Here is a 17,061-nt window from a genome sequence, read left to right on the forward strand (position 1 = left end):
CCAAAGAGTGGCCCGTGGGCCATTTGTGACCTGCGGTTGTTGTTGTTGTTCTTTTTAATAGGCCCACGTCACACAGCAGTCATTTTTAAATTTTAGGAGAATGACAATAAAATAACATGAGAGAAAGACTCTCACCATACGGAAAAAAAGTAATAATTTTACAAATATAAAGTCATAATATTAAAACATAAAACATAATTTTTAGAAGCATGAAATTTAAATATTAATGAAAAAAGGTGTTATTTTCTAAAGTTGTAATATTACGAGAAAGAAAACAAAACAAAGAATGAAGGTATGATATTAGGACGGGGGTCTTCAATTAAAATTGAGTGAGGTCCATTTATGCAATTGTTTTCACAGCGAAAGGCTGAACCTTATTTTGCCTTAAACTGCATCAAACACACTAGCTCATATGAATATCAAATGTAATTAAAACCCTGCAAATCATCCTACAACCAGTGCTTCTCAAATAGTGGGGTGGGCCCCCCTGGTGCACAGTGAACTGTCAGGGGGTCGTGAGAGGCAGGGAGAACTTTCAATATTAATGCAGACCTGCCAACATGTCTGAATTTGTCCCGTTCAGCGTGCAATTTGACTCTTGAATACGCTTGTATGCTTCACTGCTCTCCATTTCGTTGCATTTTGCTGGTTTCAGTTTCGAGTTCAGTCTGTACAGTACAGATAAATAAATAGATATTATCAGTTTCTCAATCGTATTTCAAATTTTCTTGATACTTGACATTCGAATTTGCCTGAATTTGTCACATAATTCCTCTATTTTGTTTACCTTTGCGTAAGATCTCTGCAAACTCTTCCGTCAGAGAAAGATGTTTTGTTTTGCTCAAATATCCATACAATCCTGTAAATTAAGGTGCTATAACTCTTGTAGATTTTTCATACTGGGTTCTACAGTTTCAGAGCGTATGAGACACAGCGGTTTGGCTCTGGATTCTGGAAGAATGAACATACATCTGTCCACCCTTCCAGTTTGAAATGTTCGCTTTTCTCAGCTGTTGTTACTTTCGAGCAAGCCATGGTTCTCGTTTGAAGATTAAATGGCATAAAAAATGGATGGATGTATGGTTGTCATTCACTGGCAAGTAAACAAATGATTGCGTCCATCCATGTCAGCGCATTTGCTGCCACGTTACCATAATAACTGAAGTAATTAAGCGCGCAAACGATCGCCGCTGCGATCGGTCCGTGAGCATGATTATATGTTGTTATATTTCCCATCCACTTTAATTGGTCACGGGTCCATAAAGGGCCATCTCCAGGTCCGGATCTGCACCGAGGTCCGCCATTTGGTGATAAAGTAAAAATATTGTAAGAAAAAAGTTGTCATCTTACGGGAAAAAATGCTGTAATTTAAGTTGTAATATTTTGAGGAAAAAACATGTAATTTTTAGAAGCATAAAGTTGAAATATAAAAAAGAAAAGATGTTATTTTCTAAAGTCGTAATATTATGAGAAACAAAACAAGACAAAGAATAAAGTTGCAAATTTTTGAAAATTTAGTTGGGAGAAAGTTATGATATTACGAGAATGAAGTCAAAATATTATGGGAATTAAGTCAGAACATTACAAGAAAAAGAAAATGCAAATGTTGAAATATTTGGGGGGAAAACAGCAACAGGAATGGAAAAAAAGAGCAAAAAAAGTGTAAGGAGAAAAACTTATATACTAACAATATGATTTTCACTTATCACAAAGCCGACATGTGGGCTGCTTTTTCTTTAAAGATATATATAAAACTTCTTGGCACATCTACAATTATCAAAGTGGCCCATCCATCCTTCGATTTTTCAGCATGCGCCCTTCCATGGAAAAAGTTTGGACACCCTTGTGCTTAACCCACGCACGGAAAAAAGGCAACAAAAAAAAACATTTTTAGATTTATAGATTTTTTAAAAACCCTCACAGCTCTTGCGCCGCAGTCACACTCCTCTCCCACTTCCACAAATCCATTCCCACACTCAGTGGCCTCGAAGAGCTGCCGAAATAAATGAAGAGGGGATGAGAGGTGTACTTGGCAGCCCTCACCAACATTTACTGACTTTGACAGTGAGCATCACTAAGCATCAAACCTTTGTGGGCCTGTTAAACAGACACGAGCCGCCGCCTTTCAGGAGGAAGTCCTTATAGTCCGAGATGCTGCATTTGGAGAATTTCCGTGGGTGTTGGATGCTGTGGAGGGAGGAAACATCTGTCAAGAACACGCGAAAGAACTGTGCAATGACGCTTCCACTGTTGTGCATGTGTGTGTGCGAATGTGTGTGTGTGTGTCATCCCTGAATGGACAGAAGTAACAACTGTATTATTGTATGCAATGCAATAATGATATCATACTGAGTAGGATGATCCATAACACAGACATCACAAACAACAAACAGATGCACAAATGCACAAATGCGACTGTGGTTGCAAATGGGTGGAGAATTTCCAAAACATATAGACAAACTTTCTAGAATCATTCCATGGTCTGTTTTGGAAATATGTATTTGGACACTTTATTAATGAAAATGAATGGGAATGAATTGGAATCAAGAGTAACTGTAAACATATAGAAACATAATAATGAGCATAGTCGTAAGATGACATACATTCAAATCAAATGTTTTATTTGCGTTTTTTTTTTTTCTTCCAAATATGACTTCTTCAGTCATTTTTGGTCACTATTGAGTCATTGGATACTTTTGTTAAAAACTGTACTGTACATGCAGTGGGTCCCTGAACATGCACGATTCAGAATTCACGGCAATTTCACAGGAATTTGTACATTTTTGGTAAAAAAAAAAACTTTTTTAATTGTCATTTTTAAAAACAATTTTTTAAAAATGATTTTGTAATTGCATTTTTTTTGTCCAAAAACATGCTGTTTTTCTGCATTCACCATAAATCGGTAATAATTGATAAATATGTGATAATACAGGTGACAGCATACACGTACCACTATTACATTTATGATTTTTTGCTTTACTGATCAGATTTTTTTCCTGAAGTGTTGAGATTTCGCACTTTGTTCAGCAGTCTTTGAATGCACCACCGGTTCTATCTGATCCAAGTTTGTCTGGCTATGTTTGCACTAGCTTTGCCAGTCAATCCGGCCTCAAAATTTAGAGTAAGGTGAAGCCAAGTTAATATATGGTGGCAAGTCCTTACTGGATCGTGCAGTATGGATGACAGTATTTAGACGCGGCTTGGAGAAACGCGCTTCTTTAACCTGCTAGCCACTAGCACTAGCCTGACAAACAGGCTAAAGGCTACACTGTGACTCCCGTTCCATCTGTTTATCCATCATCTTACGTTATTATCCGTCTATTGATGTACTTTGCTTTTTTTTCGCAGGAGCTACAGATTAACTGTATTCACCAAAGATTATGTTGCAAGAGGTTTTTTATGACAAAGCTGTTTATACACATTCCTGTAAATCAGTGGTGTCCGAAGTGTGGCCCGAGGGACATTTTTAGGGCCTGTGGCAGTTTTTTTATTGGCCCTCGGCACGTTCTAAAAATACAATGAAATAAGAAAACTAAAAAACAACAGCAAAAATGGAAAGACAAGAATATGGTGGAAATATTAAGAGAGTAAAGTCATTATATTAATTAAAAAAGTAGCATAAAATTGAAAAATGAAAGGAAAAAAGTCGTAATATGAAAAATATGAAAAAGCTTCAATTTTGTAAAGTTAAGTTGGAAACAAGTTACAATATTCCAACAATAAAGTCAAAATGTTATGAGAATAAAGTCATAATAAACTAAAAAGAAATCTAAAAAGTGTAACGTAAGGAGAAAAAGTTCGTACTGATAATACGCTTTGTCGCTGAAAACACACAGCTGAGATGCAGGCTCTTTTTGTCTTTATATATAAAACAAGTATTTGCATATGTTCATGGGGTGGTTTAAAAAATTTGTAAAAGTGACCCCCGCATTCTTTGATTTTTCAGCATGCAGACACCCCTGCTGTTAATTCTCTTTAATTCCCTGAGAAAGTTTATCATTTTAAATGCGACACAGCAAATGCAGTATAAATGATAAATAATATGTTGCACATTACCCGGTGTCCTCCATTATGCAGCCAGGATACGAGCCAGGGCAACCGCATTCCTCTGCAATTGAAGAAAAGATATTCTTACACGATGCAGTAATGCGATATTGCACACCGTCTTTTAAATATGGAGCAGTAGTGTACTTTTGTTTACTGTGACATAATAATTTATTGTCAAACTGAATAGAGAGAAAAAAAACTATGTTAAAGATGCACATTGTCACATGTGAAGGTTAACGTGAGATGTACAAACCATGACATCATTACAATACAGAAGCACAAAAAATGCATTGTGACTTGCATTGTCAGAAAGGTATTCAACCAAAATAAGAATAAATTCTTAAAAGTAATTTATATAAATTTAATTCAATAACTAGCAATCGTTTAAAAGGCTTCTTTGATATGTATACAATTTTTGAACGAGAGCATAGGTCAGCAGCGTGACCGCTGGCGTGTTTTACAAGCGCCATCTGCCGTTTAAAATGCCTCACGTCACGAGCCATGCAATTTAGAAGCACTTCTTTGGTCGTACGGTCGTCCCTCGCCACTTTGCAGTTTGAACATCGCTCCCTCACTCTATCATGTTTTTCAAAAATGTTTTAATTAATAATCCCTGTTTTGCTATGGCTGATTATTAGTAAAAAAAAAATGTATGCATATTTAAGCAAATTTCACATATTCTTGGCCTAAATTAAGCATTTCCAAGCGTAAAAATGGCTAGAGGAACTAAAATACAAATATTTTTACATAAGGCATTAAAAGATGTTGGTTAAATGTTAATACTGGCCACTAAGTGTCACAAGTAACACACACACACACACACACACCACCACAACAAAACACGTGGTTTGATTATCGCTCCCTCGGTATATCACAGTTTTTCAGAAATTTATTGATAGATTATCGCTGTTTTTTCGTGGTAGACTATGGTCTGTTATTAGTCAGAACATATTGAAATACAAGTGATATGTCGTATTCTGGTCACTAGGCAGCAGTAATGAGCCAAAACATTGAGACATTACCTTACATTACATTACCTTAACACTGCATGAAGTCATGAAGTCAGCCATGGCATGTCCGACATCATAGAGTGAAAAAAAGTTCTCCTCCATTCCGTGTGGAAGTGGTAAGTCTTTGGCTTCTTAAGTTGAGAAGAAATAAATTTGATGCTAACTGGTTAGCTTGTTAGCTAGCGGCTCGAGTCATTGAGTCATCAGCATAGGAGTTGCAATGTGGTGTAAGCAATGATTAATAGGAGCGTCAAGGTGACTATAGGAGTGTTATTTCATGTCTACAGGGCTCTAATCATGTAAAAAAACATTACAAACCTTTCCCTGCTCTAACGCCAAAAATATTCCTTTTATTAACATTGAATCCTATAACACAAAAATTCATTTAACAAAGTCACTATAAACGAGGAATGACTATCGCACAACAGGCACAGTAATAACATAATAATAAGCATAAACCTAATAAACATGGACTACTGTCGTGGCCGTAATCCAGCTAAAACTCAGCTCTGAACTACGTCACTTCCTGTTCTCCACACATCCGGAACACATTCATTGCAATACACACAAGCACTAGTCTTATTTATGTCTTAAGTCTACAATATTAGGTAACAGGAGTGTAAAGGCAACTTTAGGGGTGTTATTTCATGTCTAGAGGGCTCTAATAATGGTCAAAAATGTATTTAGAAGGTTATCTCTACTATCAGGCTATCTATACAAGTATGTAAATAAGGAATCCCACTTCGCAGAAATTCACTTACTATGTTCAGGTCTGGAAGTAATTAACCACCATAAATGAGGGATTACTGTCTACCTTTTTTGGCCCTTTACTTTTAGTAGGTCATTATTATGTTACAGAAAAGTTTAAATCTTGCATAAAAAAATGAGCAGGTCACACACAGGCAACCAAAAATGTGCCAGGGAAGTCGAATATGTTTATTTACTGAGCTTTTAATTATTGCTGGTGGTCAAGTCACTAAAAATGGCTTTGTAACAGCGATAATAGCTCCAGATGACTCTGGTTACACCACAGACCCTCCTTACTGGAACCAATAAAAAAGACAGTGCACTTTCCTAAACCTCCTTTTACCCAACGAGAACAGGAAGAACCACATACTGATATAAATCAGCGATTTTCAACTGGTGGGTTTTGGGTCTCTGACCTGTTTTCAGTGGGTCGCAGGTCTTAATCTTGCCCTTTCATTCTAAGAAGGGGATTTTTAATTAATGCAGTGGGACGTCGTTTATTAATACTCCTATAGGCGGCGACAATGCTCTGGAGTGACTTTGGAAACCCGCTGGCATAAAAGAAGAAACGTCTGTTAGTAGTCTACTGCCATTAAGATGTTGAATGTCTCTTGTTGAGCCTTAGAAAGTGTTTGACTGCGAGCATTTTATGCTTATTATTAGGAGTGTCCCGATACAACTTTTTCACTTCCCAATACAATACAGATACTGCAGCCTTGAATATCGGCCGATACTGATATAAATCTGATATCAGCATGAATCATCCATCCATCCATTTTCTATGCCGATTCTCCTCATTAGGGTCGCGGGGGTACGCTGGAGCCTATCCCAGCGAGGCGGGGTACACCCTGGACTGGTCGCCAGCCAATGGCAAGGCACATATAGATAAACAACCATTCACACTCACATTCATACCTATGGACACTTTAGAGCCTCCAATTAACCTAACATGCATGTTTTTGGAATGTGGGAGGAAACCGGAGCACCCGGAGGAAACTCCACACAGAAATGCCCAACGTAGATTCGCACCCAGGTCTTCCAGATCTCCTGACTGTGTGGCCAACATGCTAACCACTCCACCTATTATGACTTTATTCCCATATTATTTTGACTTTATTTCGATAATATTATAACTTTTTCCCCAACCAAATGATGCATTTTTCTTTAATATTTCAACTCTATGCTACTTGCAAAAAATGACATTATTTTTCCTCCTATTATGTGTTTATTTTCGTAATATTATTTCTAGTTTCTTCTTGTAAATGTTGTCCTCATAATTATGACTTTATTCCCATCATATTTTGAATTTATTCTTGTAGCATTATAACTTTTTCCGCAGCCTAATTTTTCAAAAATTACAACTTAATTTGTTGTTTGGGATTTTTTTCCATAATATTACAACTTTAAAAATTAACATCTTTTTTTCTTTAATATTTCAAATTTATGCTACTAAAATTGCATTATTTTTCCTCATAATATTACGTTATTTTCTTAAAATTATGACTTTTTCTCTTGAGATTACAACTTTTTTGTCTTCATATTTTGATATGAAAAAAAATTACTGCTGATATTTTCATTTTTGCTGTTTTTTCGGGGGGGGGACTTTTCACACAGATGCCTAAACAGAGACATGAACCGAGATCTTCTGGATCTCCTGACTATGTGCCCAACATGATATCCACTAGGTCCCTGTTTTGTGGATAAAAATGTATTGCTCCTGAAATTTTCATTCAAATTGTTTTTTTTGCTGGCACTACTTTGAATTCAAACTGCACTGTCTTTTCATTAAATATATTTGAGAAATTGAAGTTGAAAAATTCCTGCAATTTGGATCACCGCTTGTCACAGCCAAACCGGTTGCCACAGTGTGCCAAACAACATCCGAAAATAAACAAAATATGAACTAAAGTGTGTACTTCTCTTTGATGCTGGGTCCCACTGGATGGCCAGATTCTGAGCCAAGCTCTGGGATAACGAGCCTGCCATGGACGATGTGCCGCCATACTGTGAGAGCAGCAGAGGGTCGGTCACACCTACTGAACATGCGATCCTTGACGTGCGTGACAGCGGACCAATCTGACCTCATTGACTCCAACGCCACGACTCACAGAACACATGCCCCCAAAGTAGGCTGCGCTGCTTCTGCGGTAGTGGAAGGTTACGTCTCTGGAACACAAAAAAGAAAAGAAAAGAAAAATAATACGACATCAACTATCACCGTGACATGTTACAGAATGGTGACAAACTTACGAGAAGAGGTGCACGGCGTCTGCGTGGTGCTTGATGCTCTGCTGGCGGTACTTGGAGAAATCACGCAGCATTTCCAGCGGCCTCACGCTGACGGGGATCCGATCTTTGTCTGTCCAGATCTCCAAAGCGACGAGCACCACGCGCGTTCGCAGCTCGTCTTTGAAGACCTGTCATTGACGTGTGCAGGAGGGGGGAAAGACACAAGCAACAGTGAAGTCTGGATTAGTTTACGAGGATCACACAGGGACGAGGGAGCAAGGTGGATATAAGAGAGTGCTAATGCACATGAGGAAAATGTGGTGCAAAACCCATCAAAGTAAAAGCCGAGGTATTTGCTTGAGTATCAAACCACTCAAAATGTGCACCAGCACTTTTTTACGGGAAGAAAATTTACAAGAAGAAAGTTAAAGAAAATTAAAAAGAAAACAACAGCAGCAGTAATAGAAAAAAAAACAGCTGTAATTTTACAAGAGTAAACTCAAAATATTAAGAAAAATCTATTGAGAAGAAGTCGGAATTTTACAAGAATAACATCATATTATGGGAAAAAATGTTAAAGAAAAAATATGGGTTTTTAAAATATTTTAATATTATATGAAACAAAAAAACAGAGAATAGAACTGTAATATTTGGAAAATTAGGTTGGGAAAAATTCATAATAATATAGCAATAAAGTCAAAATATTATGGGCATAAAGTCAAAAATGTACAAGAAAGTTGAAATAAATGGACAATTTAAAACAAACAATACCAGCAGAAATGCAAAAAACAGCTGTACTTTTACAAGAATAAAGTCAAAATATTTTAAAAATCTCACAAGAAAAAGTCGTAATTTTACAAGAATAACATAATACTGTGGGGAAAAAAATAATGTCATTTTAATAGCATAGAGTTGAAACGTTAAGGGAATAAAGTCAAAATATTATGGAAATAAAGTCAGAAGCACCCTTTTTTGCTCATGAATTCTGTTGCCTTATGAATATTTAATTGAGTAGGTGGCACTGCAGCAGTATGTTCAGAGCAGTTCCGTTAAGAATGGAATATGTTCCACTCTGGATGGGTACTGCAGCATGTATGTGCTTATCTACAGCAGAGAGATAACACAATCAAAGAAGACCTTTCACTTGGAACAAAGGCATCATGTCCTTTTTAATTAATCACACACACACACGCAGTTTCATTATGAGTCTCCCTTTCTGTCTCCTGGCTGTCCTTCCTAACCAAGAACTGGTTGAAACCAGATCAGACCAATGCACCAACAAACAGTTAACAAGTTTCCTGATCATTGAGACCGCCTCCACAGCAGGCTTTCACTTTACAGACCGTTTGGACCTGGCTAGACCTTGGCTGGAGGGTTGGCCGTTCTCTCCAGCGCTGGCATTGCAATTTCTTGTATCTACTTCTTTTAATATTAAATTGTAAACCTTACTTGAGACTCAGCATTATTTCACAGCTGGTAGAACAAAAGAATCTGGGTGGACTTTGCCCTGCTAAGCGGTAGGTTCCAAACACAATATAAGCAGATGCTAAGGGTGCCGTGGCCTCCAGTGGTACCAAAGAATCGGGGAAAAAATTAAGACACATTCAAAGACGTTGTGACATGTAGTATTCTACACTGGTCACTAGGTGTCAGCAAGCTCCCCCTGTAAGTACAGCAGTTAAAGTGTGGAATGAAGAAACTGATCAAGTACTTCAGGACTGCTTTGGATGCACAAACTGGGATGTGTTTAAAACTGCAGCGGGGAGGGAAGATTGTACTGTTGATTTGGATGAATATGCTTCTGCTGTTACTGACTACTTTAGCACATGTATAGAGACTGTTACCACCACCACGTATGAGGAGGTCCATACGAGAGGCCAAAAGGCAGTACAGACAGAAGCTGGAGGGCTACTATTCCACCTCAGACCCTCGGTGGGCGGGGCTCCAGCAAATCACGGAGTATCGAGAGCGGAGTAGCGTAGCCACATCCAGCCAAACCACACTTCCCGACGAGCTGAATGAGTTCTACGCCCGCTTTGACACGTAAACTCCTGATGAGCAGAGAGGGTGGCTGGACTTAGGGAGCACACAGGACTCACCTCTCATGGTGACATCAGCTGATGTGCGCAGGGTTCTGAACAAAACAAACCCAAGAAAAGCAGCAGGCCCAGACAACATCTCAGGACGTGCACTTCGGGTTTGCTCATCAGAGCTAGCTGATGTGCTTGCTGACATATTTAACCTGTCGCTTGCACAAGCATCTGTACCGACCTGCTTTAAGTCCACCACCATAGTGCCCGTACCCAAGAAGAGCAACGTGACCTGCTTGAATGACTATCGCCCTTTAGCACTCACTCCTATTGTAATGAAGTACTTTGAAAGAATAGTCATGACCCACATCAAAAAGAGCATCCCGGCCACCGTGGACCCTCTACAGTTTGCATATCGCCAGAACCGGTCCACTGATGATGCAGTCAACACTGCCATCCACACAGCCCTTTCTCACCTACAGGGCCAGGACACATATGTCAGAATGCTATTTATAGACTATAGCTCTGCATTCAATACAGCCAGCCCCCAATAAACTCTCAGATAAGCTCCTCACACTTGGCCTGTCACCCTCCCTCTGTAACTGGGTGTTTAACTTTCTAACAGGCAGGCCCCAGTCAGTCAGAGTCCACAATCGCAAATCCAGCTCAAGAATTGTGAGCACTGGGACCCCACAGGGGTGTGTGCTGAGTCCGCTCCTCTACACGCTCTTCCCCTATGATTGCGTGGCTTCCCAGAACAACACCAGCGTCATTAAATTTGCGGATGACAGTACAGCCATCGGACTGATCACTGGTGGTGTTGAAATATCACACAGAAGAGAGGTGGCGGACCTCATAGCTTGGTGTCGTGCTAACAATCTCCATCTCAATACAGATAAGACTAAAGAGATGATCATCGACCCAAGAACAAGGGAAAAGGAGCCGCATAGACCCCTGTTTATTGATGAGACTGAGGTGGAGAGGGTGAAAACCTTCAAGTTCCTTGGCACACACATCAGCGAGGACCTCACCTGGTCTCACAACACCTAACAAATTATCAAGAAGGAGACTGTAATTCCTGAGAAGACTGAGGAAATTTGGCATGTCCACCACAATCCTGAGTTCCTTCTACAGATGCACTATGGAAAGTTTCCTTACTGCCTCCATCACTGTTTGGTACGGTAACTGTACAACACGAGATAGGAAGGCACTCCAGCGGGTGATCAAGACCTCACAGAACATTTTTGGGGCAGCCCTCCCCTCACTGCAAGACATTTATAAATCTAGAGTCCTACGAAGAACACACAACCTCATCAAGGACAGCACACATCCACAACACTCATTATTCACACTCCTACCGTCAGGCAGACGCTACAGGAGTTTGAAGTCCACGACCACAAGGCTGGTAAACAGCTTTTACCCACAGGCCATCAGGCTTCTCAACAAAGCACTCACACACGCCGCACGCAACACACGCACACACTCCAATATTTTATTCAAAATAGAATATACTGTACTTAGAAAACCAACAGTTTTTGCCTGTTTATTTTGTTTGTTGCAAGCGGCAAGACGTTCCACTTTGTTTGACGGTCCTTCAACACACCATATAGTTTTCTCCCACGCACGCTGCACAAATAGACTACCTAACTGTGTTTTTCCCATTTATCTTTCACCTCATATTTGGTCCCAAGTGCTGATACTATGTGGGAATGCATAAAGGTAAGGTTTGATGACGTTATTGAGTGCTAATGTGCACAATTGTCCGATCCACAACCTCAAGTTAATTCATGCTAGCACATGATGGCCTGTTATCACACGTCAAACAGCGATGTTATAATCTTTTCTTGCAAAAACAAACTCCAGGCTCGTACGAGTCGATGGTGGCTCTGTATTCATTTTGTGCTTTTAATTTGATGTTGTTACTATGGAAGCCCGTTTCCACCACTGAAAGAAAAAAAGTATCCCAATGGTAAGTCATAATTATGAGATAAGGAAGTCATAATTATGAGGTAGAATTTCGAAATTAGGAGATAAAAAGTCAAAATTAGGAGATCCAAACTGCGCATATGCTGCCTTCTTCACGGCAGCCTTCGTCACCACTGATGTGCAATACCACTAGTTTCCGATCCGATATTGAGTAAAAGTCAGGCTGGTATCAGTGATACCAATCCGATACCGATTCTTTGTAAATTTCCATCCATCCATTTTCTATGCCGCTCGTCCTCACTAGGGTCACGGGTATGCTGGAGCCTATCCCAGCTGACTTCGGGTGAGAGGCAGGGTACACCCTGGACTGGTCGCCAGCCAATCGTAGAGCACATATAGACAAACAACCATTCACACTCACATTCATACCTATGGACAATTTTAGAGTCGCCAATTAACCTAACATGCATGTTTTTGGAATGTGGGAGGAAATCGGAGTACCCGGAGAAAACCCGCGTACGCACGGGGAGAACATGCAAACTCCACACAGAGATGTCCAACGGAAATTCGAACCCAGATCTTCCCGATCTCCTGACTGTGTGGCCAACATGCGAACCACTCAGTTTTCCTTCAAAGGAAGTTTGCAGGAACAATCCATTGCATGGTACTTGTAGTTTACGTTTCAAACCAAAAGGGGGCAGTAAATCTCTAAAGAGTTGTGGCTGACCAAATTCATATTCCTATGTTTACATGACAGACATCCATGCATCCATTTCCGATGCCGCTTGTCCTCACTAGGGTCGTGGGGGTATGCTAGAGCCTATCCTAGCTAGGTTTTGGGCGAGAGGCAGGGTATACATGACAAACAGCATGGAAAATTTGGCGATGTTTTTGAAAAGATAACACCGTCAAAACAGATCTGCAACAATACCTGATTCACTTCAGTCAGTCTCCTATCACCAGTATGAATAGTTCACTTCATATTCTCATGGTAGCACTTAGGGGAAAACTCACAAAAATTTCACTAAAGCAGAGTCTTGCAGAGTAAAAAAACCAAAATAAAATAAAGCCACCTTTTAGTTTTTGAATGAGTCAGTGTGGATCGGGAGTGTTTGTCCATCTGCCTGAGCAGCAAACACTGGAAAAACAACACTGGTCAAAGGGAAAAGCTTACTCACGGCGTCCACTAGATTCACCACCGACTTGGCAAAATTTCTGGTGAGCTGCTTGGTTTTGTGTCGTTTGTACTGCGGGGACAGGGAAGGAGAGTGATAAAAGTGATACAAATGTAAAAGTATTGGATGTTTATAGGAATACGTACCATACTGTGGTCGCTAACAATCATAATCTCCAAATATTTCATTTCCTCAAACACAGAGACCTGCAACACAAACACAGCAGGGTGTCAGCACTGGCAGGCACATTCAGTCTCTTTCCACAAGTGTGGAGTCCTGATGTGACATGCTTTGGGGTCCACATCAACAGCACAACTATGCAAAGACTTCATAGAAGTGTGACATCATTACATAACCATTTACGGGTGGGTGAAGGGAAGTTTGTGGCGTCTCTTCAGAGAGATGAGATCAGACACTCACGGCTCGCTTTTTCCTGCGCTTCAGCCAGGACAAGTCATCCAGCTCCGAGAAGAGCCGCTCCTCCTCCTCGGCTACGAGCATAAACAACACAGGAAAATTCAGCTTCACCGCAGGAAAGACCAAAATCTATGGCCACAACATTAGGTACACCTGCACAATCTAACGCAGGGGTATCCAAAGTGCTGCCCGCGGCGATTTTATTATTGACCATGGCACATTCTAAAAATATAATATAACAAAAAAACTTAAAAAAAAAAAACAGCAAAAGTGGAAAAATCTGCAGTAAATGAGTTATTTTTTATAATTTAACATTATGCCAAACAAAAAAATATATATAATTGTAATTTTTGGAAAATTAGGTTGGGGAAAAAATCATAGTATTACAGGAATCAAGTAAAAATATTATGAGAATAAAGTCATAATTATGACAAGAGAAGAAAATTTACAAAAAGTTGAAACAGTTGGAAAATTTTACCAGAATAAAGTCAAACTATTAAGAAAAATCTAATGAGAAAGTGGTAATTTTACAAGAATAACAATATTATGAGGAAAAATAACTCAATTTTAGTAGCATAGAGTTGAAGTGTTTGAAAAAAAGTATTAAATATCAATTTAAAAATATTATTAAAAATATTTTTATATTTCAATATTATGAGAAACAAAGAAAAAACACAACAAAATTGTAATTTTTGGAAAATCAGGTTGGGGAAAAAGTCATAATATTACAGGAATAAAGGCAAAATATTATGGGAATAAAGGCCAAATGTACATGAAGAAAATTGAAATAGCTGGAAAATGTAAAAAAACAACACCAGCAAAAACGGAAAAGTAGCGTAGTTTTAGTCGCATAAATTTGAAATGTTAAAGAAAAATCATTTTGATTTATTTTATATTTATATTTTATATATTATGTGAAGCAAAAAAACAAGAATAAAATTTAAATTTTTAGAAAATTTGGTCGAGGAAAAAGTCATAATATTACAGGAATAAAGTCAAAATATGGGAATAAAGTCCAAATTTACAAGAAAAAAGTTGAAATTGTTGGACAATTAAAAAAAAAAAAAAACAACAACACTGCTGTAATTGTACGAGAATAATGTCAAAATGTGAAGAGAAAAACGTCCGGAATTTGGAAGACATTTTCAATTCAATTTGGAATTTTGCGCGAGCCTGTTAAGCACTATTTCCTTAAGGGGGTAATTGCAAAACAGGCATTCCAGTTCTTCTGTGTGTGCTCAAGAGAGTGGAACATCTAGTTTGAACAACACTAAAAGTTGCTTCCTTGTGGCCTACTAGTGTGTGTGTGCGTGCGTGTGTGTGTGTGTGTGTGTGTGTGTGGTTGTTGTTGTGTTTGTCACACAGTACGGTGAAAGGGTGTGTCTGCAGAGAAGCCCTAAAAAAACAAAAAGAACATGTTTTAGAAGATGTTCATGATGTAGATCCTCACCCGGTTCTTGTGAGTCATTTTTCCACCGAAGCGATGCACCTCTTCTGAGCTGATGAGGCCTTCCAACTGCGTCCTGAGGGTGAGTCCATTTAAAATGAAATGTTGTCGACAAACTTGAACATAGTACGAAAATAATACATAACACAGTCAATCGAATGCCTCAATTTTCATTTGATGAAAATCTTTGCAAAAATTCTGCATTTCGTACAGTGTCTTGGTTATCGTACAACCTTGCATACAACAAACTAGTCCCTTTGCAGTGTACTGTATTGTTCCATGAAATCGAGTGACCAAAAAGGCACCCTACGCGTTGCTGACTCTACATTTTTCTTTTGAGTGCGGCTGCTAAATAACCTGTCACAGGGCCAAAGAAAGTCGCAAGTGGAAACAATTCGATAAAGAAGGCAAGAAACACTGTTGAATTCAAGAAAGAACTCATCGCAAAGTACAAAGATGGCATCCCCGTGCCTGATCTTGGAGAAAGACTAAATGAAGGAGGCTAATGTTGCAAAAGGGGTAAAGATGTTAACAAAACAGGGGTCACAAATGACAGAAGATGTTGTCAAGAGTCTTCAATAAAAGTCAAGTGATGTTAAATGTTCAATTTGTCATCATTTTTGCATTGTTTTCTGCATGTAAAACTAGAATTATTCTCTATAAAATGTATTTTTTGTTAATATTGTATGGTGTCTGGAACAGATGAATTGGATTTCCATTATTTCCTAAGGGAAAAATTGCTTTGGAGCTTGAAGGACGAATTAAGAAGAAAAACCGAGGTAGCACTGTATCAGCAAAATGTAAAACAGTACAATATCAAGATCTCAAATGGACCCTTTTACGAGCAGACAATGCGTGGTCACACAGACGAAGCAGAGGTTAATCAATCGCATTATTCCATTTTGTCTGGATTCCATTTAGGTGAGCCAGTCTCAGACTCTGTTATTTACGTAATGACAGGGTTTCCAGAGACACTTCATCTTCCTCAAAGTCAGAACAGATTTTGTAAGAACAGTCTATTTTTATTATAATGGGGAAGAACAGCAAAAGTGGAAAAAAAAAACCCAGCAATAATTTCATGCATATGGGAAAAAAAGTCAGCATTTTAGGAGAATAAAGTAAATAAATATTCTGAGAAAAAAACATGTCATTTTTAGAAACCTAATGTTGAAACATTAAAGAAAAAAGATGTTATTTTCTAAAGCCATAATATTAAGAGAAACAAAACAAAGAATGAAGTTGCAAATTTTGGAAAATTACTTTGGGAAAAAAGTTATATTAGGAGTATAAAGTCATAATATTATGAGACAAAACTTACGGGAAAAAGTAATCATTTTAGGAGAATAAAGTCGTACTATTCTGAGGCAAAAACATGTAATTTTTAGAAGAATAAAGTTGAAATATAAAAAAAAGATGTTATTTTCAAGGATTGACCAGTATTCCAGAATGAATTGCATTCCAGTGTCATCAGGAAGAAGATTGTGGTGTTTACCTTTCAAAGTGTGTCTCACCCTGTCATCTTGGCTCCCCTGTTTCCCAAACAGGCTTCTTATTCTCTCCTGCTTCCTCTATTTCATCACAGGAACTTGGAGGTCGGGGAGAAGACCCCTCCCTACCTTGATCCCTCTACTGCTGTTCTTCAACCTCAACCTCTTTGTCCTCTCTGCCTTTTCCTACCATCAAATTCTAATCGTGACGCATCCCGAAGACGTCAGAGAGGGCTGCAGCCACTGACCCTGACCTGGAAACTGTCAAACATGTTCATGACTGGCCAGAGAGGCATTGTTGAAACTCATATTTCATTCATCATGCAAACGTGATACATTTAACTGCTTCCTGCTGTTGAGTTACACGAGTGCAGTGAATCCCCACACAATCGCAATTCAACATTGGTCAAAAAGATTTTTTGAAAAACTCTGTTTTTCCCCCTAAAAAACAGATTTCATTCACCATTAGTCAGTGATCATTTGTGATAATACAGGTACAATACAGGTACAATGCACAGCATACACGTATCACTGTTTACATGTTTA

The 17,061-nt window shown here is 38.8% G+C and overlaps 1 protein-coding gene across 5 annotated transcripts in view; it reads right to left on the minus strand.

The window, feature by feature from the left end:
• LOC129187357 (disintegrin and metalloproteinase domain-containing protein 23) overlaps positions 1 to 17,061 on the minus strand; it is a 70,811-nt gene that overhangs the window by 16,829 nt on the left and 36,921 nt on the right. For all 5 annotated transcript variants that reach the window (XM_054786491.1, XM_054786489.1, XM_054786488.1 and 2 more), the window contains exons 7-16: positions 15,032 to 15,104; positions 13,585 to 13,655; positions 13,311 to 13,370; positions 13,168 to 13,236; positions 8,055 to 8,221; positions 7,886 to 7,970; positions 7,721 to 7,808; positions 4,057 to 4,108; positions 2,088 to 2,187; positions 1,922 to 1,993 (exon numbers count right to left, since the gene is read on the minus strand). In XM_054786491.1, the coding sequence (XP_054642466.1) occupies positions 1,922 to 1,993; positions 2,088 to 2,187; positions 4,057 to 4,108; positions 7,721 to 7,808; positions 7,886 to 7,970; positions 8,055 to 8,221; positions 13,168 to 13,236; positions 13,311 to 13,370; positions 13,585 to 13,655; positions 15,032 to 15,104 (837 nt within the window). The remainder of the gene's footprint in view (positions 1 to 1,921; positions 1,994 to 2,087; positions 2,188 to 4,056; positions 4,109 to 7,720; positions 7,809 to 7,885; positions 7,971 to 8,054; positions 8,222 to 13,167; positions 13,237 to 13,310; positions 13,371 to 13,584; positions 13,656 to 15,031; positions 15,105 to 17,061) is intronic.

This window comes from Dunckerocampus dactyliophorus, chromosome 9 (assembly GCF_027744805.1).
Source record: "Dunckerocampus dactyliophorus isolate RoL2022-P2 chromosome 9, RoL_Ddac_1.1, whole genome shotgun sequence".
NCBI lineage: Eukaryota > Metazoa > Chordata > Actinopteri > Syngnathiformes > Syngnathidae > Dunckerocampus > Dunckerocampus dactyliophorus.